The sequence below is a fragment of the Stegostoma tigrinum genome, chromosome 14 (assembly GCF_030684315.1).
Source record: "Stegostoma tigrinum isolate sSteTig4 chromosome 14, sSteTig4.hap1, whole genome shotgun sequence".
In the NCBI taxonomy this organism is placed as follows: Eukaryota; Metazoa; Chordata; class Chondrichthyes; order Orectolobiformes; family Stegostomatidae; genus Stegostoma; species Stegostoma tigrinum.
In genome coordinates this window covers 73,860,099-73,884,425 of record NC_081367.1, presented here as the reverse complement: position 1 = coordinate 73,884,425, position 24,327 = coordinate 73,860,099, and the positions used below count along the sequence as shown (strand labels likewise).

Genomic DNA, 24,327 nt, shown 5'->3' with positions numbered 1-24,327 from the left:
TTTAGTTCCTTTATCCAAGGAAGAAGATATACTGACATTGGATACAGTCTAAAGTAGGTTCACTAGGTTGACCCCAGGCATGAGGCATTGTCTTATCAGGAGAAATTATGATCAAATGGAGGAGGTATTCACTGATATCTTTAAGCTCTCCGTACTATAAGTCAAAGTTCCCACCTGCTTCAAGAAGACCACCATCATCCCAGTACCTAAGAAAACACACGTAGTGTGCCTTAACGACTACTGCCCAGTGGCTCTTATCTCCATAATCATGAAGTGCTTTGAGAGGCTGGTCATGGCCCACATTAACTCCAGTCTCCCAGCCTGCCTCACTCCCCTGCAGTTTACCTACCGATGTACAAGTCCACAGTGGACACCATATGTCCGGTCCTGCACTCATCCCTGGAACATCTTGACAAAAAGGACACCTATGTTATACTCCTGAACACTGACTACAGCTCCACGTTCAACACCATTATCACCTCCAGACTAATCTCAAAACTCTGTGGCCTTGGTCTCAGCTCCGCCCTCTGCAACAGGATCCTCATCTCTCTGACCCACAGACCACAATCAGTGAGGACAGGGAACTGCACCTCCACCATGACAATGCTCAACAATGGAGCCCCCCCACCCCGCCCCACCCCACCAAGGATGTGTTCTCAGCCCCCTACTGTACTCCCTGCATACCCATGACTGTGCTGCCAAATTCTGAACAAACGCCATCTGTAAGTTCTTGGATGATATCACTGTTTATTGAACAATGACGGGTCAAAGTACCAAAGGGAGACACGGGGACTGGTGATGTGGTGCAATGAGAACAACCTCTCTCTCAATGTTGGCAAAACTAAAGAACTGATCATTGACTTCGGAAAGAAAGGAGGAGATCACACCACCATCTACATCAACGGAATGGAGGTTGGGAGAGTGAAGAGCATCAATTTCCTTGGAGTGACGATGACCGACAGCCTGTCCTCGAGTTCCCAAGCAGATGCGACAGTCAAGGCAGCAAAAGTAACGCCTCTTCTTCCTCAAGCGGCTCAGCAAGTTTGTCATATCCATAAGGTCCCTCACCAACTTCTACAGTCGCACCATAGAAAGCGTACTGCCCGGGTGCATCATGGCCTGGTACGGCAACTGCTCTGCCCAGGACCGTAAGAAACTACAGGACATTGTGTGCATAGTCCAGAACATCATAGAAACCAACCCCCCATCCATGGGCTCCATTACCACGGCTTGTTGCTGTAATCATCACCAAAGACCCATCACACCCCAGTAATGCTCTTCTACAACCTCTTCTGTCAGGCAGAAGATACAGAACCTTGAACACATGCACCAACAGGTTCACGAACAGCTTCATCCCGACTGACGAACGGAGTGTCTAGCCACAAAACGCTGCTCTTGCTAATGTTAATCTCGCCTAGTGCACACCCTGTGCAATGTAATCTGTATGCCTGTCAAAGATTTTTGTTACAACGTTTGATCTGTACATTCGTGTATACGATGATCTGCCTGCATTGCTCATAAACAAAGCTTTTCACTGTACTCTGGTACATGTGACAATAAACCAAACAAGTAGTAGATTGGGCCTGTATGTATGAATTTTAGAAGAATGAGATATAACCTGATTGAAATGTACACGATACTTAGGGGCCTTGGCAGGGTCGATGTGGATATGTTGCTACACCTTGTGGGAAAGAGTATGGCCAGAGAGCATAATCTCAAAATACAGAGATGAGAAGAAATCTTTTCTTACAGAGGGTAGTGCATCTATGGAAATCGTTACTGCTGAAGATGCAGAAACTGTACTGTTAAAAACATTCAAGATGGAGATAGATTTTTAATCATTAAGGGCATCAAGAGCCATGTGGAAAAAGCAGGAACGTGGAGCTGAGGAGTATTGTATCAACCATAATCTCTTTGAAAGGCAGAGCTGGTTTGATGGGTTGAATGGCCTATTTCCATTCATATATCTTTATGGTCTTATCTACCATAACTGACAAAGAGGAATTCACTGCTCTATCTTAGGCATGCTTTCAGAAACAAGAACATAACTCAGAAAATAAACTACCATCATAATAATGTACCACTGTATCCAACTTCCTAAAAAAAATCTCATCAGGTCCAGTTAAACTTTCACTTTACCATAAAAATCATCCTATTATATCTAAATAATTCATTACCTTGCCTTTACCAATAGAACAGGTTGTGTAAGTGGGATAGGCTCTTTTACTATCTCCTTTTACATGTTGGGGCGCCACGGTGGCTCAGCAGTTAGCACAGCAGCCTCAGAGCGCCAGGGACCCGGGTTCAATTCCCTCGGGTGACTGTCTGTGCGGAGTTTGCACATTCTCCCCGTGTCTGCGTGGGTTTCCTCTGGGTGCTCCAGTTTCCTCCCATAGTCCAAAGGCGAACAGGCTCGGTGGATTGGCCATGCTAAATTGCCCGCAGTGTTGACCGATGTACAGGATGGGTCTGGGTGGGATGTTCTAAGGGGCGGTGGGGACTTGTTGGGCCTGTTTCCATACTGCAGGGATTCTGTGATCTACGTATGATCCTTTCTACCAATTCTCAGACATTTGTATCCTTGGCAGCACAAATAAAACAAACAAGGATGTTCATTACATTCTATGGGAAGATGAAAATAATAATTTGTGTTGATCTTTCCTGAAAAACTGAATTGCTTAAAAGCAGATTGAAATTGATTGAAAAAAACATGTCACATCACCACATTTTATAACAAAATCCACTAATTTACCTTCCAAATAGAAACTGATCTAACACTTGACATATCAGTAAAATGAACTGTTTTTATCCCCTATTGCTTTTAATGCATTCTTGGTCCACAGTAGACAATATTATTTATCTTTCAGAAAGTATGCATTAGGATCTCTAGAGTTCTGTAATTTTGTTCCAACATTTTCAAAACTGGCTGGTTATACACAAGATGCACACCAAGCAGCCAGTACACAAATGCTCTGTAGTCACGTCTACGCCGGACATGCTAATCAACTAAGTTCCATTTCAGCTTCTGCAAAAGCAAGCCACCGTCCACATTAGAGGCCAGCATTTTAATCTGGTGAGTTTTCAGGTGATAAGTGGATCGGATTGAAAGGCAAGAGGGCACCTCAGTATTGAAAGGAAGACAGTGCAGCATGAGGGATAAATGGAATCCCATCACTAGAATTGTATCAGTGATAATGGGAACTGCAGATGCTGGAGAATCCAAGATAACAAACTGTGGAGCTGGATGAACACAGCAGGCCAAGCAGCATCTCAGGAGCACAAAAGCTGACATTTCAGGCCTAGGCCCTTCACCACCCCCTCTGATGAAGGATCTAGGCCCAAAACGTCAGCTTTTGTGCTCCTGAGATGCTGCTTGGCCTGCTGTGTTCATCCAGCTCTACACAAAGTTATCCCATCACTAGAACCTCATCATCTCAGCTGGCCTCCCAACCACAGCCTCCAACCTCATTGTTCCCCAACCCCGCACGGCCCGTTTCTACCTCCTTCCCAAAATCCACAAACCTGCCTGCCCTGGTCAACCTATTGTCTCCGCCTGCTCCTGCCCCACCGAACTCATCTCCACCTATCTGGACTCCATTTTCTCCCCTTTGGTCCAGGAACTTCCTACCAATGTCCATGACACCACCCATGCCCTCCACCTCCTCCAGAACTTCCAATTCCCTGGTCCCCAATACCTCATTTTAACTATGGACGCCCAGTCCCTATACACCTGAATTCCCCATGCAGATGGCCTAAAAGCCCTCTGCTTCTTCCTGTCCTGCAGGCCCGACCAGTCCCCCTTCACCGACACCCTCATCTGCCTAGCCGAACTCATCCTCACCCTCAACAACTTCTCTTTTGATTCCTCCCACTTCTTACAGACAAAGGGGTGGCCATGGGTACCCGCATGGGCCCAAGCTATGCCTGCCTCTTTGTAGGTTACGTGGAACAGTCCCTCTTCCGCACCTACACTGGCCCCAAACCCCAACTCTTCCTCCGTTACATTGATAACTGTATTGGCGCCGCCTCTTGCTCCCCAGAGGAGCTCGAACAGTTCATCCACTTCACCAACACCTTCCACCCCAACCTCAAGTTCACTTGGACTACATCTAACACATCCCTTACCTTCCTGAACCTCTCTGTCTCCACCTTAGGCAACCACCGAGAAACCGATGTCCATTTCAAGCCCACCGACTCCCAAAGCTACCTAGAATACACCTCCTCCCACCCACCTTCCTGCAAAAATGCCATCCCCTATTCCCAAATCCTTCGTCTCTGCCACATCTGCTCCCAGGATGAGGCATTCCACTCCTGTGCATCTCAGGTGTCCTCGTTTGTCTTGGACTACAACACCCCACCACCGTGCCCCCCCCCACCCCCCGCAGTGGTCGAGAACGCCCTCGACCGTATCTCCCGCATTTTCCGCAACTCATTCCTCACACCCTATCCCCGCAATAACCACCAAAACAGAATCCCCCTCGTCCTCACATACCATCCCACCAACCTCCGGATCCAACACATCTTCCTCCGGCACTTGCGTCATCTGCAATCCGACCCCACCACCAAAGACATTTTTCCATCCCTATCCTTGTCTGCCTTCCGGAGAGACCACTCTATCCATGACTCCCTTGTCCGCTCCACACTCCCCTCCAACCCCACCACTCCCAGCACCTTCCCCTGCAACCGCAGGAAGTGCTACACTTGCCCCCTCACCCCCATCCCAGGCCCCAAGATGACTTTCCACATCAAGCACCTGCACATCTGACAATGTGGTATACTGCATCCGCTGTACCCGTTGTGGCCTCCTCTACATCAGGGAAGCCAAGCGGAGGCTTGGGGACCGCTTTGCAGAACATCTACACTCAGTTCGCAATAAACAACTGCACCTCCCAGTCGCAAACCATTTCAACTCCCCCTCCCATTCCTCAGACGACTTGTCCATCCTGGGCCTCCTGCAGTGCCATAATGAAGCCACCGGAAGGGTGCAGGAACAGCAACTCATATTCTGCTTGGGAACCCTGCAGCCCAATGGTATCAATGTGGATTTCACAAGCTTCAAAATCTCCCCTCCCCCCCACTGCAACCCAAAACCAGCCCAGCTCATCCACACCTCCCTAACCTGTTCTTCCTCCCACCCATTCTCTCCTCCCACCTCAAGCTGCACCCCCATTTCCTTCCTACTAACGTTATCCCACCCCTTGAACTGTCCATCCTCCCCGGACTGACCTATCCCCTCCCTACCTCCCCACCTACACTCCCCTCCAGTGGCTCCATCCCCACCTCTTTAACTTGTCTTGCTCGTCTCCACCCATCTTCTCTTCTATCCATCTTTGATCCGCTTCCCCCTCTCTCCCTATTTATTTCAAAACCCTCTCTCCCTCCCACTTTTCTGATGAAGTGTCTAGGCCTGAAACATCAGCTTTTGTGCTCCTAAGATGCTGCTGGGCCTGCTGTGTTCATCCAGCTCCACACTTTGTTATCTTGGATTCTCCACCATCTGCAGTTCCCATTATCTATCCTATCACTAGAAAATGGCCAGGGTCAATGAAAACAAAACCATAACAGCCACACACATTTAAAACAATCTCCCAAGTCTATAACTGATATATATTGTTTTAAAATAACATATACTAAATTACTGTGTGAAAACATGTTCCTGCTACACTGAGAGAGCCATGATTTTACATGGATACAGGTAACACCACAATTTGGGACTGTCTCTTTAAGAAGGAACTACTTTCTCAGTGGAAGGAAATGATCTGCATTAGCAAGCAGCTCCAGTAGCTAACCCCTGTGCAGTAAGTTGAGTAGTTGTTAAGTGGCAAGAAAATCATTCAGCTGCTAAAAGGCATCAGTGCTGGACATCCTAACCTATAACAGTGTAAACTAAATGAATGAAACAAGGCAATAAGATGGCGACACCTTGCACTTAGATACTCCAGAGGGGAAACATTCCTGGCAATTTCCTACTTTTTCTTTTTTGAAAAAGTTAAACAAGCTACAATGTGTTATGTTACAAGCATTAACAGAAAGAATGCTGAAATCTTAATTAAATTTGTTAATACCCTAGAGGGTGTGCCAAACTGCCTTTTCAAAATGACGTATGAGGCAGTTGCTAAGTGCAAGCCCTCAGTGTAACTATCGCATCACTGTAATGAAGTAAGACTTCATTTTCACAGTTATTAATATTTAATAAGTTTCTATTTGAGAAAGAAAAGTATTACGTTAATTTTCAGGACGTGGTAAACTCGTTACTGACTAAAGCATAAATGACAGCTCGTCTTGAGCCTATTTAATTTCAGCAATAATTCAGGAAGCAAAAACAGGAGGAGTATAGAACGCTTCACTTCAAGTTGTGGCAGGAACAGATGCACACTGCAAAGGGAAATTAAATTTGGCATCATCATTAGATTTTCATGCAAGCCAACAGTTTTCAATAAGTGACTGTGTGCCTCAGGATGGCCACAAATGAGCTGGAAATGAAAGGCAAGGGAAGGTAAATATCTAAAAACTTAGCCTTTGTCTAACAAACTGTACACATAACACAGTTCCTTCCCAAACCAGTATTAAACTGTTGCAAATGTTCTTATGCAACTGTTTTTATGACCTTTATTCTTAAAAACTAATAATGCATTGCTAGAGGACCAATGTTAGGAATGCAGTCCCACAGGGAATGATAATTGGGTCGGTCACCTCCAGCTTGGGGTTCGCATTTTACACGTGCAACATCAGTTTGTTGCAACATAACGAAGGAAGGGGTCAAACAACACAACTAACAATTCCATTAGAGTGACAGGTATATGCAGCCATCCCTTACTTGGAAATCTACTGGCTGTCACTGGGAGTGTTTTTGTTTGCAAGAATGTACAATCTTCAAGGGCTGAAATGCAAAATTACGTTAGGAAGATCTAGCTCTTTTTTCCCCCATTTATTTTGGCTGTGTTACCAATTGTAAAGATACCATCCTTCTTCAGGTCAGTTACAAGTGTAGGTCATTACTGCCGCTGTGGACAAATTTGAGCTACATGCTGAATTCTGGTTCCACTGCCCTAGGGTCATGTTAGACCACTCTTGATGATTCAGGATATTGGAATGATTGCTTGCCTGCTTTGGAAAACTGGTTAGAAGCTTGCTGGACCTGTTACCAGTCATGGTATTATTTATACTTGGAAATATATTTGTAAAAGTCTTTAATACAAATTATTATTCTCTCACAAGACTCTAATTTTCTCTCAGCTTACGCAAAGTGATTAACAAGTGTTACACGTGAAGAGATAATGTTCTGTCAAAATTAAATTATCTTCCTTTCTAGATCGCGCTGGCTACCTTTCATCCTGCGCAGATACACAAAATTTGATTTGATTTGATGCACATGATGTCACATGTACCCAAGTACAGTGAAAAGCTTTGTTTACAAGCAGTACAGGCAAAATCTGAGTAAGCAAGTACATTCGGATCAGATGGTGAAAAAAAAACTTGGAAATGCATAGGGCGTGCACTAAGGCAAGATTAGCATTATTTTAAGTTAGAGAGTCCATTCATCAGTCTAACAATAGCCGAGAAGAAGCTGCCCCTGAACCTGCTGATGCATGTGTCCAAGGTTCTGTATCTTCTGCCTGACAGCAGATGTTTTAGGAAAGCATTGGTGGGGTGGGACAGAACTTTGATAATAATGGCAGATTTTCTGTGGCAACGAGCCTTGGAAATAGAGTTTGTGGATGGGAGGTTGGTTTCTACAATGATCTCAACTGTGCACACAACCTTCTGTAGTTTCTGACAGTCTACACCAGGCCATTACGCATCCAGACAGGATGCTTTCTACGGTGCAGGGAACAAGTTGGTGAGAGTCCTGATGGACGTGCAAAATTTCCTGAGCTGCCCGTGGAAGAAAAGGCACTATGCCTCCTTCACTGTCGCATCTGTGTGGGAATTCCAGGACATGCTATCAGTTATTGTCACTCCTAGGAGGTCAACGCTATCAACCCTCCCAACCTCCACTCCGTTGATATCGAAGGGGGTGTGTTCTCCACCTTACATTCTGAATTCAGGGGTCAGTTCTTCAATTTTGCTGACATTAAGAGAGAGGTTATTATCACTGCGTCACTTCAACAAACCCTCTATCTCCTTTCTGTACTCTGACTCATTGTTGTTTGATATTTGTCCCACCACGATAGTGTTGTCCGCATACTTGTAGACGCTGTGCATTTGGAACAAAAATTAAACTGGCCAGAGTGATCTCTTTAATGGAGGTAAGCAGAGCCTGAACAGGTAAAGAGTGACCATGCAGTTAAAGACTGACCAAGAGTCACACAGCATGGAAACAGACCCTTCAGTCCAACTGGTCCATGCTGACCAAATTTTTAAAATTAAATTGGTTCTACTTGCCTGCATTTGGCCTATATCCCTCTAAATTGTTCCTATTCATCTACCTGTCCAAACGTTTTTCAAATGCTGTAGCTGTACCTGCATCTACCACTTCCTCCGGAAATTCATTCGATAAAAGAATCACCCTCTGTGTGAAAAGGTTGCCCTTCCAGTCCCTTTTAAATCTTTCTCCTCTCACCTTAAAATATGCCCCCTAGTTTTGATCTCCCCCACCCGAGAACAAAGAACAAAGAAAAAAGAAACCTACAGCACAGGAACAGGCCCTTCGGCCCTCCAAGCCTGGGCCGATCGAGATCCTCTGTCTAACCTGTCATCTATTTTCTAACGGTCTGTGTCCATTTGCTCCCTGCCCATCCATGTACCTGTCCAAATATATCTTAAAAGATGCTAACGTGTCTGTGTCTACCACCTCCGCTTGCAACGTGTTCCAGGCACCCACCACCCTCTGTGTAAAGAGCTTTCCACGCATATCTCCCCTAAACTTTCCTCCTCTCACTTTGAACTTGTGACCCCTAGTAATTTAGTGCCCCACTCTGGGAAAAAGCTTCTTGCTATCCACCCTGTCTATGGATTTTGTAGACCTCAATCTGGTGCCCCCTCAATCTCCATCTTTCTAATGTAATTAATCCTAATCTACTCAACCTCTCTTCATAACCCTCCATACCAGGCAACATCCTGGTGAACCTCCTCTGCACCCTCTCCAAAGCATCCACATCCTTTTGGTAATGTGGCAACCAGAACTGTACACAGTACTCCAAATGTAGACGAGCCAAAGTCCTATATAACTGCAACATGACCTGCCAACTCTTGTGCTCAATACCCCGTCCAATGAAGGAAAGCATGCCATATGCCTTCTTGACCACCCTATTGAACTGCGTTGTCACCTTCAAGGAACAACGGACCTCACACCCAGATCTCTCTCTACATCAATTTTCCCCAGGACTTTTCCATTTACTGTATAGTTCGCCCTTAAATTTGATCGTCCAAAATGCATCACCTCGCAATTGCCTCGATTGAAATCCATCTGCCCAACTCTCCAGTCTATCTATATTCTGCTGTAATCTCTGACAGTCCCCTTCACTAACTGCTACTCCTCCAATCTTAGTGTCATCTGCAAACTTGCTGATCAGACCACCTACACCTTCTTCCAAATCATTTACATGTATCACAAACAACAGTGGTCCCAGCACAGATCCCTGTGGAACACCACTGGTCACAGGTCTCCAATTTGAGAAGCTCCCTTCCACTACTACTCTCTGTCTCCTGTTGCCTAGCCAGTTTTTTTTATCCATCTAGCTAGCACACCCTGAACCCCACTTGACTTCACTTTCTCCATCAGCCTGCCATGGGGAACCTTATCAAACACCTTACTGAAGTCCATGTATATGACATCTACAGCCTTTCCCTCATCAATCAACTTTGTCACGTCCTCAAAGAATTCTATTAAGTTGGTAAGACATGACCTTCCCTGTACAAAACCATGTTGCCTATCACTGATAAGCCTATTTTCTTCCAAATGGGAATAGATCCTATCCCTCAGTATCTTCTCCAGTAGCTTCCCTATCACTGACATCAGGCACACCGGTCGATAATTACTTGGATTATCCTTGTTACCCTTCTTAAACAAGGGGACAACATTAGCAAGTCTCCAGTCCTCCGGGACCTCACCCGTGTCTAAGGATGCTGCAAAGATATCTGTTAAGGCCCCGGCTATTTCCTCTCTCGCTTCCCTCAGCAACCTGGGATAGATCCCATCCGGACCTGGGTACTTGTCCACCTTAATGTCTTTTAGGATACCTAACAATTCCTCCTTCCTTATGTCAACTTGACCTAGACTAAGCAAACATCTATCCCTAACCTCAACATCTGTCATGTCCCTCTCCTTGGTGAATACCGATGCAAAGTACTCGTTAAGAATGTCACCCATTTTCTCTGACTCAGCGCATAACTTTCCTTCTTTGTCCTTAAGTGGGCCAATCCTTTCTCTAGTTACCCTCTTGCTCTTTATATATGAATAAAAGGCTTTGGGATTTTCCTTAACCACGTTTGCCAGCAATATCTCATGTCCCCTCTTAGCCCGCTTACTGCCTCGTCTCAGATTCGCTTTATATTCCCGACATTCGTGCAAAGCTTCGTTTGTCTTCAGTCGCCTAGACCTCATGTATGCTTCCTTTTTCCTCCTGGCTAGTCTCACAATTTCACCTGTCATCCATGGTTCCCTAACCTTGCCATTTCTATTCCTCATTTTCACAGGAACATGTCTCTCCTGCACACTAATCAACCTCTCCTTAAAAGCCTCCCACATATCAAATGTGGATTTACCTTCAAACAGTTTCTCCCAATCTACATTCCTCAGATCCTGCCGAATCTTGGTATAGTTGGCCTTCCCCCAGTTTAGAACTCTTACTTTAGGACCACTTGTCCTTGTCCATGAGTATTGAAAAACTTACGGAATTGTGGTCGCTATTTCCAAAATAGTCCCCTTCTGCAATAGCGGAAAGACTTTTGCTATACACCTTATCTACAGCCCTGATGATTTCATAAGCCTCTGCAAGGTCACCCCTGAGTCTCCAATGCTTCAGTGAAAAAAGTCCCAGCTTATCCAGCCTCTCATTATAATTCAAACCCTCCAGTCTCAACACCATCCTGGTAAGTCTTTTCTGATCTCTCTCCAATTTAATAACATCTTTCCAATAGCAGGGCGATCAGAACTAGACACAGTACTCCAAAAGAGGTCTCACCAATGTCCTGTACAACCACAGCATAACATCCCACCCCCTATACTCAATGGTCTGAGCAAGGAAGGCAAGTGTGTTGAATGCCTTCTTAACTAACTTGTCTACCAGTGATGTAACTTTCAAACAACAATGTACGTGAACCCTTAGGTCTCTCTATTTGACAACACTACCCAAGGCTCCACCATTAATTGTATAAATCCTGCCCATGTTTGTTTTACTAAAATGTAACATCCTGCATTTATCCAAATTAAACCCCATCTGCCACTTCTCGGCCCACTGGCCCAAATGATCAAATGCAATCTTGGTTGACCTTCTTCACTGTCCACTTTACCACTAATCTTGGTGTTATCCACAAACTCACTAATCATGTCTCTGAAATTCTCGTCCAAATAGTTTATATAAATGACAAAAGTGGAGCTAGTACTTACCCCTGTGGAACACCGCTGGTTACAGGCCTCCAGACCAAAAAAACAACCCTCCACCACCACCCTCTATCTTCACTGTGAATTCTCCTGGCCTGGGAAGTTCATGATCCAGGGGCACACGCAATGAAGGATGGAAGGAATTCTCTCAGAAGCGGGAGGAGAGTCAATCAGAAAGACATTCAGCTTTAAAAGGACCAGCAAGCTCCCAAAGAGGGTCAGTAAAGGACAGGATGCTTCAAAAAGGAGGTGTCCTGAGTCATAGGAGTCTACAGCACTGAGAAAGGTCGTTTGGCCCATCAAATCCGTGCTGATCAAAAACTAGCACCTAACTGCTCTCATTCTGTTTTCCAGCACTTGGCTCATAGCACATCTAAATATTTCTTAAATGTTACAAGGGGTTGCCTCCTTGAGCACTTTTACAGGCAGTGAGCTTTGGATTCCCATCACTCTCTGGTTGAAAAAAACATCCTCACCTTCCCTTACCTTAAATCTATGGCCCTTAGTCACTATTCCCTTTACCGAGGGAATAAGTTTTTTCCTTTCTACTCTGGCTATGTCGCTCTTAATTTTACACATTCAATCGTGCTCACCCTCCCCCAGTCTCTTCTGCTCCAAGGAAAACCTCAGCCTTTTCAATCTCTCTTCACAATTACGATTCTCCAGCCAAGGCAAATCCTAGTATATCTCATCTGCACCTTTTCCAGTGCTATCACATCTTTCTGACAATGTAGGTTCCAAACAGCACACAACATTCTAGCTGTGGCCTGACCAGTGTTTCATACAGCTCTGGCACCACCTCCTTGCTCTTAAATAAAATACCTCGACTAATAAAGGCAAGTATCCTATTTGCCTTCTTAACCACTTTATTCCCTGACTTGTTACTTTACCGGACTGGTGGACATGCACATAAAGGTCCCTCTGATCCTCAGTACTTCCCAGAGTCCTATGGTTCAACATATATTCCCTTTGTTAGAACTTCTTTAATTTTAAAAAACTGGTTTTGCAGCCATGCCACCACTGCGACTGCGGAAGCCACATACATGGGCGCTCCTACACCCTGGCCAGCAGGAATAGCTTGGAGCCCGGTCTGGAGTGCAGACCAGTCTACTGCTGCTGGGAGCCTGCTCCTATGCACCGTTCGCTATGGCTGTGTCTGGATACATGATGGTTCAAGGATTTTCCAACCAGCCTCCTTCAAGTAGCCTTCGAAGGACCACGCCCGATACCAACTTCAAACAGATAATTAATGCCATCGCCCCCATCCATCACACTCTACCTGCGCAAGAACTGTCTAGAAGTGAGATGAAGGCTGGGGTGTTACTTTCAGCTTCCACCCACCACGGTTCCTGACCTTGGCTAGGGATCAAGAGTGGCAGAATTAACCTGTGTGATCAGTCTATACATACTCAATTCTTACAGCTTATATTGAAAAGAAAAGGCATTGGTAGTAAATGTCTGCAGGTTATTATCCAAGAAAATGAATAATGCATTCAAGTAGTATCTGACGAATGGACCAATTATGAGTTTACATTAAATGGTTTCTAACATGACTTAAAATGGAATACTGAAACTTAGAACAGGAAATTTTAAGGAAATATATCAATCGGGTTGGAGTAAATAACATATTACCTACCAGCAAATTTTACCACTATAGATTTGAATCATAACTGAATTCTGAACTAACAAAACCACTCAAAATCAGAAATAGGCCACTTTTATGTGTTCACATTAAACTGTACCAACTCTATACCTGAACTCTAAACAATACCTACGCAGTAAACTATTAGGATTGAGGGCTGACAAGTGTCCCAACCTGATGGCCTAGAGTATTAAAGGAAGAGATAGTGGATCTAATGGTTACAATATTCCAAAATTCCCTGGACAGAAGAGAGGCTCCAATGGATTGGAAAAATGCTGATGTAACGCCCTTATTCAAAAGGCAGGGAGGCGGTATGTGAGAAATTACAGAACAGTTACTTTAACATCTGTTGTTGGCATAGTATTAGAATCTATTATCAAGGAAGCAATATTAGGACGTTTGGTAAATCAAAATGCTATCCATTAGAGTCTGCATGGTTTAATGAAAGGCAAGTTATGGTTGACTAATCTGCTAGAGTTCTTCAAAGATGTAGCAAGCAAAGTGGGTAATGAGGATCCTGTAGATGTAATATATCTGGACTTCCAGAAGCTGTTTGATAAGGTGCTGCACAAAAGGTTAATTAATAAGATTGGATCATATGAGATTAAGGGTAATTTATTAGTTTGGATAGGTGACTGGCTGATGGACAGAAGACAGGGAATCAGGATAAGTGTTTTTTTTCTGGATGACAACAAGTAACTAGTGGGTTGCCATAGGATTTGGTCCTTGTGCCCCAGCTATTTACAATCTATATGAACGACTTGGATACAAGGATAAAAGGCTTTAAAGCAAATTTGCAGATGGCAAAATAGATGGAACAGAAAATTGCAATGAGGAAATAAGAACCTTACAAATAGATATAGATAGGTTAGGAGGCTCGGCCAAAATGTGGCAGATGGAGTTTACTGTGGATAAGTGTGAGATCATGCATTTTGATGAGAAAAATAGGAAGGCAGCCTGTTTTCTAAATGGGGAGAGGCTTTGGGGTGTTCCCGCGCAGAGGGATCTGGGCGTACTCGTTCATGAGTCACAGAAAACTAGCATGTGGGTGCAGCAGATAATAAACAAAGTGAATGGAATGTTGACTTTTACAGCTAAAGGAACAGAATATAAAGAAATTATTGCTGCAACAATACATCGGTGAGACCGTACCTGGAGTACTGTGCACAGTTTTGGTTCCCTTATTTCAGGAAGGAATGTGGTGGCATGGAGGCGGTTCAGAGGAGGTTCACTAGATTGATCCAAGAGATGAAGGGTTTGTTGCAGGAAGAGAGATTGAACAGTTTCAGCCAATACTCTCCAGAATTTAGAAGAATGAGGGGAGATCAAATTGAGGTATTCAAGGTGATAAAAGGTATAAATAAAATAGACATGGAGCAGATGCGCCCTCTCGTGGGGCATTCTAGGACGAGGGGTCATAGTCTTAGGCTAAAGGGTAGAAAATTTAAAACAGAATTGAGGAAAAAATCACTTTTCTCCCACAGGGTTGAGAATCTGTGGAGTTTGCTACCCTAAAGTGCAGTGGATGTTGGGATAGTGAGTAAATTTAAGGAGGCGTTAGACAGATTTTTAATTAGTAACAGATTGAATGATCACAGGGAGAAGGCAAGAAAATGGGAGTGAGGAGCATATCAGCCATGATTGAATGGCGGAGCAGGCTCGATGGGCCAAATGGCCAAATTCTTCCCTATTTCTTATGAAATTACGAAGAATAATTTTGCATTGGTCTGTGAACATAATTAAGTTACGAGCTACAGGGATCATGTCTGTGGATTTGCAATATCCCCATTGCTGAAGCCTAACCAAATCACAGTCCCTTCTGCAAAATTACTTGCATTTTGTCTTAACAGCTTTGTTTGTCGCAGAATCAATGGGTCAGTAAACATTTAAAATTTATTTGGTGAAGCACCTGAGATTTTCATTGTGCTTTTTAACATTAGGGCGCTAAAATCAGAGTAACAAATTCACAACCACACCAAGCTAGCAAACAAGAAGCGGCTACTGGAGATAGAAAAAGGTTCCACTTGCATTGATTGTACGCGATATTGTGTCACTTTCTACAAATGTTAGAAACTGAATGTACGCAATTACTAACACCATCTCTACTTTGCGAAGCTGCAATGAGTAAGATGCGCCGAAATAAAATTAACATGGGTGACTTGTGCTATCGGGATTGAGGAAGTTGCAAAACAAAATAGTTGTGATATGGATCAGCTAAACATGGCTTCCCTTAAATCAGATTATAAACTGCGCAAAATTGACCATAATTCGGTTATGTTTACTTCAGCAATGGAAAGGGATAGGAACATGCCACAGGGCAAGAGTTATAGATGGGGGAAGGGCAATTATAATGCGATTAGGCAAGACTTAGGAGGCATAGAATGGGTTTGCAAATTGCAGGGGATGGGGACAATCGAAATGTGGAGCTGGTTTAAGGAACAGATATTGCGTGTCCTTGATAGTTATGTCCCTGTCAGGCAGGGAGGAAGTGACAAGGTAAGGGAACTGTGGTTTACTAAAGAAATTGTGTCTCTTGTTAAGCGGAAGAGAGAGGCTTATGTGATGATAGACAAGATGTTTCCGATGAGGCAATGGAGAGTTATAGATTAGCCAGGAAGGATTTAAAGAGAGAGTTAAGAAGAGCAAGGAGGGGGCTTGAGCAGACATTAGCAGGTAGAATAAAGGAGAATCCTAACGCTTTCCAGAGGTACGTGAGGAATAACAGGATGACTAGGGTAAGAATAGGGCCAGTCAAAGACAGAACTGGGAAGTTGTGTGTGGGCCCTGTGGAGATTGGAGAGGTGCTAAGTGATTATTTCTCATCTGTTTTTACTGAGGAAAAAGAGAATATTGTAGAGGAGATGACCGAGTTATGGGCTACTAGAATTGAAAGGATTAAGGTTAGTAAGGAGGAGGTGTTAACAATTCTAGAAGGTGTCAAGGTAGATAAATCCCCTGGGCCAGATGGGATTTTTCCGAGGATTCTCTGGGAAGCTAGGGAGGAGGTGGCGGAGCCTTTGGCCTTGATCTTTGAGTCCTCATTGTCTACAGGTTTAGTACCAGAGGACTGGAGGATTACAAATGTTGTGCTCTTGTTCAAGAAGGGCAGTAGGGATGACCCAGGTAATTATAGACCTGTGAGCCTTACATCAGTTGTAGGAAAAATTTTGGAAAGGATTATAAGAGATAGGATTTATAATCATCTAGCAAGCAACAATTTGATTGGAGATAGTCAGCATGGATTCGTCAAGGGCAGGTCATGTCTCACAAACCACACTGAGTTTTTTGAGAAGGTGACCAAGCATGTGGATGAGGGTAGGGCAGTTGACGTGGTGTACATGGACTTCAGTAAAGCCATTGATAAGGTTCCACATGGTAGGCTATTGGAGAAAATACAGAGGCACGGGATTGAGGGAGATTTAGCAGTTTGGATTAGACACTGGCTTTCTGTAAGAAGGCAACGACTGGTGGTTGATGGAAAATATTCAGCTTGGACTCCAGTTACTACTGGTGTGCCTCAAGGATCTGTTTTGGGACCACTGCTGTTTGTCATTTTTATAAATGACTAGGATGCAGGCATAGGTGGATGGGTTAGTAAGTTTGCAGATGACACTAAAGTCGGTGGAGTGGTGGACAGTGTGGAAGAATGTTGCAGGTAGACTTGGATAAACTGCAGAATTGGGCCGAAAAGTGGCAAATGGAGTTTAATACGGATAAATATGAGGTGATTCACTTTGGGAGGAATAATAGGAAGGCAGAATACCGGGTCAATGGAAAGATTCTTGGTAGTGTGGATGTGCAGAAGGATCTTGGTGTCCATGTACATAGATCCCTGAAAGATGCCACCCAGGTTGATAGTGCTGTTAAGAAGGCTTACGGTGTGTTAGGTTTTATTGGTCGAGGGATTGAGTTCCGGAGCCGTGATGTCATGCTGTAACTGTACAAAACGCTAGTGCGGCCTCACTTGGAATATTGTGTGCAGTTCTGGTCGCCCCATTACAGGAAGGATGTGGAAGCATTGGAAAAGGTGCAGAGGAGATTTACCAGGATGTTGCCTGGTCTGGAGCGCAGGCCCCTATGAAGAAAGGCAGAGGGACTTGGGTCTGTTCTCATTGGAGAGAAGGAGGGTAAAAGGGGATTTAATAGAGACATACAAGATGATCAGTGGACTAGATAGGGTGGACAGTGAGAGTCTTTTTCCGAGGATGATGCTTCAGCTTGTACGAGGGGGCATAGCTACAAATTGAGGGGTGATAGATTGAAGACAAATGTCAGAGGCAGGTTCTTTACTCAGAGAGTGGTAAGGGCATGGAACGCCCTGCCTGCCAATGTAGTTAACTCAGCCACATTAGGGGCATTTAAACAGTCCTTGGACAAGCATATGGATGATGATGGGATAGTGCAGGGGGATGGGCTTAGATTAGTTCACAGGTCGGCGCAACATCGAGGGCCGAAGGTCCTGTTCTGCGCTGTATTGTTGTTTGTTTTAAAACTTAAAACGTTAGAAAGTCTTCCACGTTGCGGCTGCATCAATTAGTTGCCAAATTGGTAACAAAGAAAAATTTTGTTCCTTTTACAAGCGAAAAGCACAAAGACATATAGCAGAAGCTGCTTCTATTAAAGCTAATTACAGATATTACTACAAATATATACACTTTTAGACATGAAAAACAGACACGCAAATGTTGCAAAGATTGAAGACAAATCACGGCAAATATACTATTTCCCAAAGCTTTACTGTCCAAATTTGGACACCTCTTCCAAGCATACATGGGTGCTGCAGTTTATTTTGCAGGAAAGCTTCCTGCAATGTAAGTGAGCAGTGCCTCCGCAATGGAAAGACCAGATGCCCTATTCTCTTGAGACATGTTTCATGACAGTTGTTCGAGCGTTCAAGTGCAACAAGGTTACAGCCCTCTGAAAGAAAAGCTATTTTTAGTCGCAGGAAATAAATCGAAATGGACAAGGCACTCTCATGCCTGAGAGAGTGTGTTGTCCAAAAAAAGAGTTTACATAATTTTTCAAGTAAATGGGGAAATAATCTTTATAATCTCTTCAAATTTTAAGATGTACTTACTTGTCTGAAAAATCAGATTCAATAAATTCATGGGTACGTTTTCTGCTCCTGCAAGAAAGAAAAAGCCAATTCGAAATTTAAGGAAAAAAGGATAGCTTTTGTAATAGAATATATAAAAATAGCCTGTGAAACTCTAAGGTACACTAAAATAGAGGCTTCTTCAGCTGGCTTTTTAAACGGCACGGCAGACAGGAATTTTAAATCTTCATAAATATTTATGCACAAACAAGAAATTCTCAAATTGCAGATCTACCTGCAGCCTTTCAAAAGAAACTTAAACACTACCCTTGGGATATTTTACAACATATGCCAGAATTTGTTCAGAATAATTAGGAAACAAAACTACACTCCAATGGAGTAATAAAGTGTATTTAATTTCGTACGCATACGGGACAGTAACTAGATTCCTTCCCAGTCATTCATGGGAGTCTTCGGCAATTAACAACAGGGGTCAACAACATGGACAGCATCATCTGTGAAGAATAATCCCGAATGATATTTTTTGGTCTTCTCCAAAGGGTAAGAATCCCAAATTATAGTCCATAGGTGTTATCCAACTCTTAAGCCAAGTCAAGCAATTCTGTTAAACCCAGGCAACTCAATTCTATTGGGTACGGTATTTCTTACTTGCTACTTTATGTTTGTTTTGAGTTTCATGGGCCCGGAGATTACTAAATGCTGATCTTGGTCCTCCTAAGGGCTCAGAGGTACCATAAAAAGAAATCAAAACACTAAAACCTGTCAATATTTTAGCTGACAATTTAAGAAAGTTAACAAATTCTAGACAAATTGATTTGCAGATTTTTTTAATTCGAAGCAATAGAAGCTTCAGCACAGATTGGTCTTCATGCAGATGTTAGTTCTTCATTGGAAGTAACACATTTCCTCGCTGCTTCCCCATATCTTTAATACTTCTGAATCTTTCAAATGGATAAATTACTGACATTTGTAGGAAACAGACTGATGTGGAAGTGCCAGTGTTGGGTTGGGTGGGCAAAGTCAGAAATCACACGAAACCAGGTTATAGTCCAACTGGATTATTTGAAAACATAGGCTTTTGGAGCCTCGGTCCTCCTTCAGGTGTTAGTGAGGTGGTATCAGACTCCAAACCAAAACACAAAACATGCATTCAGAGATAATGGGAACTGCAAATGCTGGAGAATCCCAGAGAACAAAGCGTGGAGCTGGATGAACACATCTGTTGAAGGGTCTAGGCCCAAAACATCACCCTTTGTGCTCCTAAGATGCTGCTTGGCCTGCTGTGTTCATCCAGCTCCACACCTTGTTATCACAAAACATGCATTGTCTGACCTAAAATGTCACCTCTTCTTTACAATGATAAAACCCTTAGCTATCTGAGGGCAGTGACCTGAAAGGAGTTCTGGGATTTACATATTAATCAATTAAAACACTCTAGCTGATTAAAGATTTAACAGCATGTTATGTTTGTTTAATACATCCTCATCAGTGGTGTGGCCCTTTGGTCTTTTACTCATAAATTCTGTGTCTGATACTTCCTCACAAATACTTGAAGAAGGAAACAGATTGTCGTTGTACAGTCAACCTGTTCAAATAACTTATTTGAAATAACTACCAAAGTAATATCTTTCTCAATCACACTAAAAGAGCTTTGTTCACTTTACTGCTTCCCTTTTTAAATTCCAAAGTGAAAATTTAATACCACAACCTATTTAAAAAACACAAAAGGTAGCCATTTGGCACAAAATATTGTGCTGGTATTTATGCTTCACAGCAGTCAATATTACATCAAGATATCTAATTGCTTTTACTTTGAACACAGCACTGTAATAAACCAAGCCTCCACACTGGCACTAAATAAAAACTGAAAGAACTGCAGGTGCTGTGAATCAGGAACAGAAACAGAAGTTGCTGGAAAAGCTCAGCAGGTCTGGCAGCGTCTGCGAAGAAGAAAAAAAAATCAGCGTTAATGTTTCGAGTCTGGTGAACCTTCCTCAGAACTGGTCCTCGGGAAGGGTCACCGGGCACAAAACGCTAGCTCTGATTTTTTTCTTCACAGACGCTGCCAGAGCTGCTAAGCTTTTCCAGCAGCTTCTGTTTCTGTTCCATACTGGCACTGGCTGCCTTTGAACACAATGTAAAAGAAATACAAGAGAAATGAAGGAAAGAAATCAAACCAGCAAAGAAAAACAAAACATGGACATAAATCAATCTACAATCTGTTAACTCAGTGTTTAGTGTGGAAGGCTCAGTAGAAAGACGAGGTGCCATTCTGCAAGCTTGCATTGAATGTCAATGGAGCATGCAGTCAGCTGATGACATAAGGTCAGAACGGAGGCAAGGTGGAGAATTAAAATGATTCCCTCATTTTGATTCATTTTCTCCCCTTTCATTCCTTCTCATTCATTATTTTGCTTTCAGATGATCCTTCCATTCACACCTCTCATAGGCATATCATTTGTTTCTCACCCCATTACTCCAATTGGCCATACACCATAGTGTTTTGTTAATCTCTCCTACCCTCCATGTTAACGGAGGCTTTCCCACTCTCTCCCTGTTCACTTGCTTAAAAACCTATTACATTTCTACCTGTTCTCAGTTCAGATGAAGGGTCACAGACCTAAAATGTCAGCTCTCTTTCTCTCTCTGCAGATGTTACTGGCCCTTGACGTGTATTTACTGTTTGCATTTCACAGTTCCAGCATCTGCAGTGACATAACTTTCCACCAACAAGAGATAATATTATTGCATTCCTCATTTCAATTTATTATCCTTCCCTATATTCATTCCTTACTGAACAGGTGGACACCGTAAGTCCCGTCTCTGCTAATGAAAAGCCTTAAGCTTGTAAATTTTTCCTCCAATTGCCAGCTTTTGCTCAACATCTCCTCACAGAAGGCCCACAGGAGCATATTGCAAAGAAAGAGAGTCCAAAGTCTTTTAGAAACCAAGTAAAGGAACAGTGAAATGAAGGGCAGTACAGTGGCTCAGTGGTTAGCACTGCTACCTCAAGCGCCAGGGACCCGTGTTCAATTCAATCCTCAGGGTGATTGTCTGTGCGCAGTTTGTACTTCCTCCATGCCGGTGGGGGATTCCTCCGGGCGCTCTGGTTTCTTCCCACAGTCCACAGATGCGCAGGTTAGGCTGGATTGACCGTGTTAAATTGCCCGTAGTGTCCAGGGATGTGTAAGCTAGCTGGGTTGGCCATGGCAAAGGCAGGGTTACAGGGAATAGGGCAGGGGGTGGTGGAGCTAGATGGACTACTCTTCAGAGGGGCAGTGAAGACGATGGACTGAATGGCCTGATGCCACACTCTGGAGATTCGATGACACTGTCCTATAAATATGCAGTAATCCGCCATGGCACAGCCAACATCATGATTAAAATATCTACATCTGAATGAAGGTACTCGGCCTGGGTGTAACAGTCATGTGGACATGTATATACCAAAAGGAGGGTGTCAGTGTTATGGAATGGGGCACTCAACATCTCTCTGAATTTAATGCCTACATCAAACCCTCTTAAACCCATCACAGCACCAGTCACGTTGAACACCAGTAAGATACCACTTCTGCTTTTGCACAGCAATCTCTAGCATCAGAAGTGAAGTCACAGTGCCTGTGCTGGACCTGGAAACAGCCTTGCACTCATCTCATGCCACCGCTCTTTCGCCATACCAATTCAATGCTCACTGCAAAAGTCATCTGTTCACTTCCCTGAGTGAGATCTCTCACGGCCGTTCCTCGTATTTCTGCCTCTGTGGCATTTCCAACACTGGAGCCAATCAATTAAACCTCGACCTTCTGGCTTTTAAGAACATAGAACCGTACAGCGCAGTACAGGCCCTTCACCCATGATGTTGTGCCAATGTATTATCCTCCTAAAATCAAAATACCCTGCACACCCTACATTTTACTATCCTCCATGTGCCTGTCCAAGAGTTGCTTAGAAGTCTCTAATGTATTTGACTCCACTACCACTGCCGGCAGCACATTCCACACGCCCACCACTCTCTGTGTGAAGAACCTTCCTCCAATCACCTTAAAATTATGAACACAAAGTTGCTGGAAAAGCCCAACAAGTCTGGCAATGTCAGTGCTCCAAAAGCTTGTGATTACAAATAAACCTGATGGACTATAACCTGGTGTCATGTGACTTCTGATCTCAAACACAAGAAACAAATTGCAGCATCGCAATAGTCTGGAAGAGGAATTCCACCAACTTTGTCACTGCTCTGCCTCTAGCCGTGGGCAGCAAATTACTGCACTCTCACCTACAAGTTCAGCGCAGGTTAAGAACTGGAACTAGAATTTCCTGGCATGTACTGGGCCAGAGTGTGTATTTGCTTATTCTAAATTAATGAGGACAGCTGTGAATATAATTCTGGTCAGTACTGTGTAATATGCATTTAGATTGCAATTAGCTGAACAATGCAAATTTAGAAAAAAAGAGAAGGCAAAAATTAGGTAACATACAATGTCAATGCACTGACTATTTTAACACAACAAATGCTGTCATATTCAAAGAGACTCCGATTGATATGCTCACAAATGCACACGACGTAAGCTTCACGGAAACAAGGTCAGGTAGCTATAAAATGATGAGAAGAACAAGAAGGAAGAGATAAAGAAGGGCAGAAGGAGAAGAAGAAGAAAAGGGATGCTGGGAGCTCTCCCAGGCATGAGAGAGTTTTCTTCAGTGGCTTGGCCAACACTTATTCATCAACCAACCACACAAGAGAAAATGTACGTGCTCATTATTCCACTGCTTTCATGGGAAGTTCTTGCTTGTAAATTTGGTGCTGTGCTTCCTCCATTACAATGGTAACCATATTTCAGAAAGTAATTCATTGGCTGTGAACAGAGATAACATGGTGTAGAGCTGATGAACACAGCAGGCCAAGCCGCATCAGAGGAGCAGGAAAGCTGATGCTTTGGGTCTCAACCCTTCTTCAGAAAACCCTTCACTGGCTGTTAAAGTGCTTTTAGGTGCCTTGAGGTCATTTGTGGAAGGTGCTAGGTAATCACTAGTCTTCCTTTCCTGTTGAAGCTAGCTATAATTAGACCACTGTTGCTCAGAATGACCGCAGTGAGGAGAATTCCAGTTTGTAATCACAAACTAAACTGTGCACCACATCTGCTGTCAGATTCTGCCAGGTTTTGTTCAGACCACGCTAGTAGTGAACTTGGCTTTGAAAATACAGGAAACATTAAAGCTTAAGTCGTTCTATTCGGCGAAATCACTGAGAACTGTGTTGCATCATGTGCTTGTGGATTGCAACATAATTAAAACAATTAGAAAAGAATACTTGTATATCTTGTTTCTGTCAAACATGTATAAAGGTTACTGATAAGTGACTGTAATTGGCCATAGTGACAGAAACTATTGGTAATACTGCACAAGATACAAAACGAAATGCCGATTTGGAATCATAATTGAACTGATTCAAAGGAGAAACATTAGCTGCTTTTGCAGTACCATTAGTTCCTCATTGTGAAAGGCTTGCATCTTTACTGAGTCACAAGCCAGGGTGTCCGACCCGGGTTCAATTCCAGCCTCGGGCGACTGTCTGCGTGGGGTTTGCACATTCTCCCCGTGTCTGCGTGGGTTTCCTCTGGGTGCTCCGGTTTCCACCCACAATCCGGAGGTGTGCAGGGTAGATAGATTGGCCATGTTAAATTGTTCATGGTGTTCAGGGATGTGTAGATTAGGTGGGTTAGGGTCTGGGTGGGATGCTCTGAGGGTCGGTGTGGACTTGTTGGGCCAAAGGGCCTGTTTGCACACTGTAGGGATTCTATGATTCTAGAATGATTAAGGTATAACATGCAGGCTATGCTCATCGGTGGCAGGGAACTGACAAGGTATGATGCGGAACTACTAGCATCAACAAGAATCAAACAAACAGTTCACTACGAAAGTTGCAGCAGGCACTTTCCTGGATGAGGCATGGAAGGGACAGTGAATCTTGCAAACTCTGCTGACCTCTCGTCTTACATTGTCCTGCAGAGCTACTCTCCCTCTTGTCTGCACCAAGAAACAAATAAAAATCAGAAACATCGTTATGATACTTCTGCTGGCTGGAAA

General features: G+C 43.6%; 1 protein-coding gene across 7 annotated transcripts in view; it reads right to left on the bottom strand.

The window, feature by feature from the left end:
• The window catches only part of LOC125457866 (transcription factor Dp-2-like), a 208,649-nt gene that overhangs the window by 43,267 nt on the left and 141,055 nt on the right, over positions 1-24,327 (bottom strand). For 6 of the 7 annotated variants that reach the window (XM_048542576.2, XM_048542575.2, XM_048542578.2 and 3 more), the window contains one exon: positions 18,265-18,312. The exons of the other annotated variant lie outside the window; for it this stretch is intronic. In XM_048542576.2, the coding sequence (XP_048398533.1) occupies positions 18,265-18,312 (48 nt within the window). The remainder of the gene's footprint in view (positions 1-18,264; positions 18,313-24,327) is intronic. 7 annotated transcript variants of the gene reach the window in all.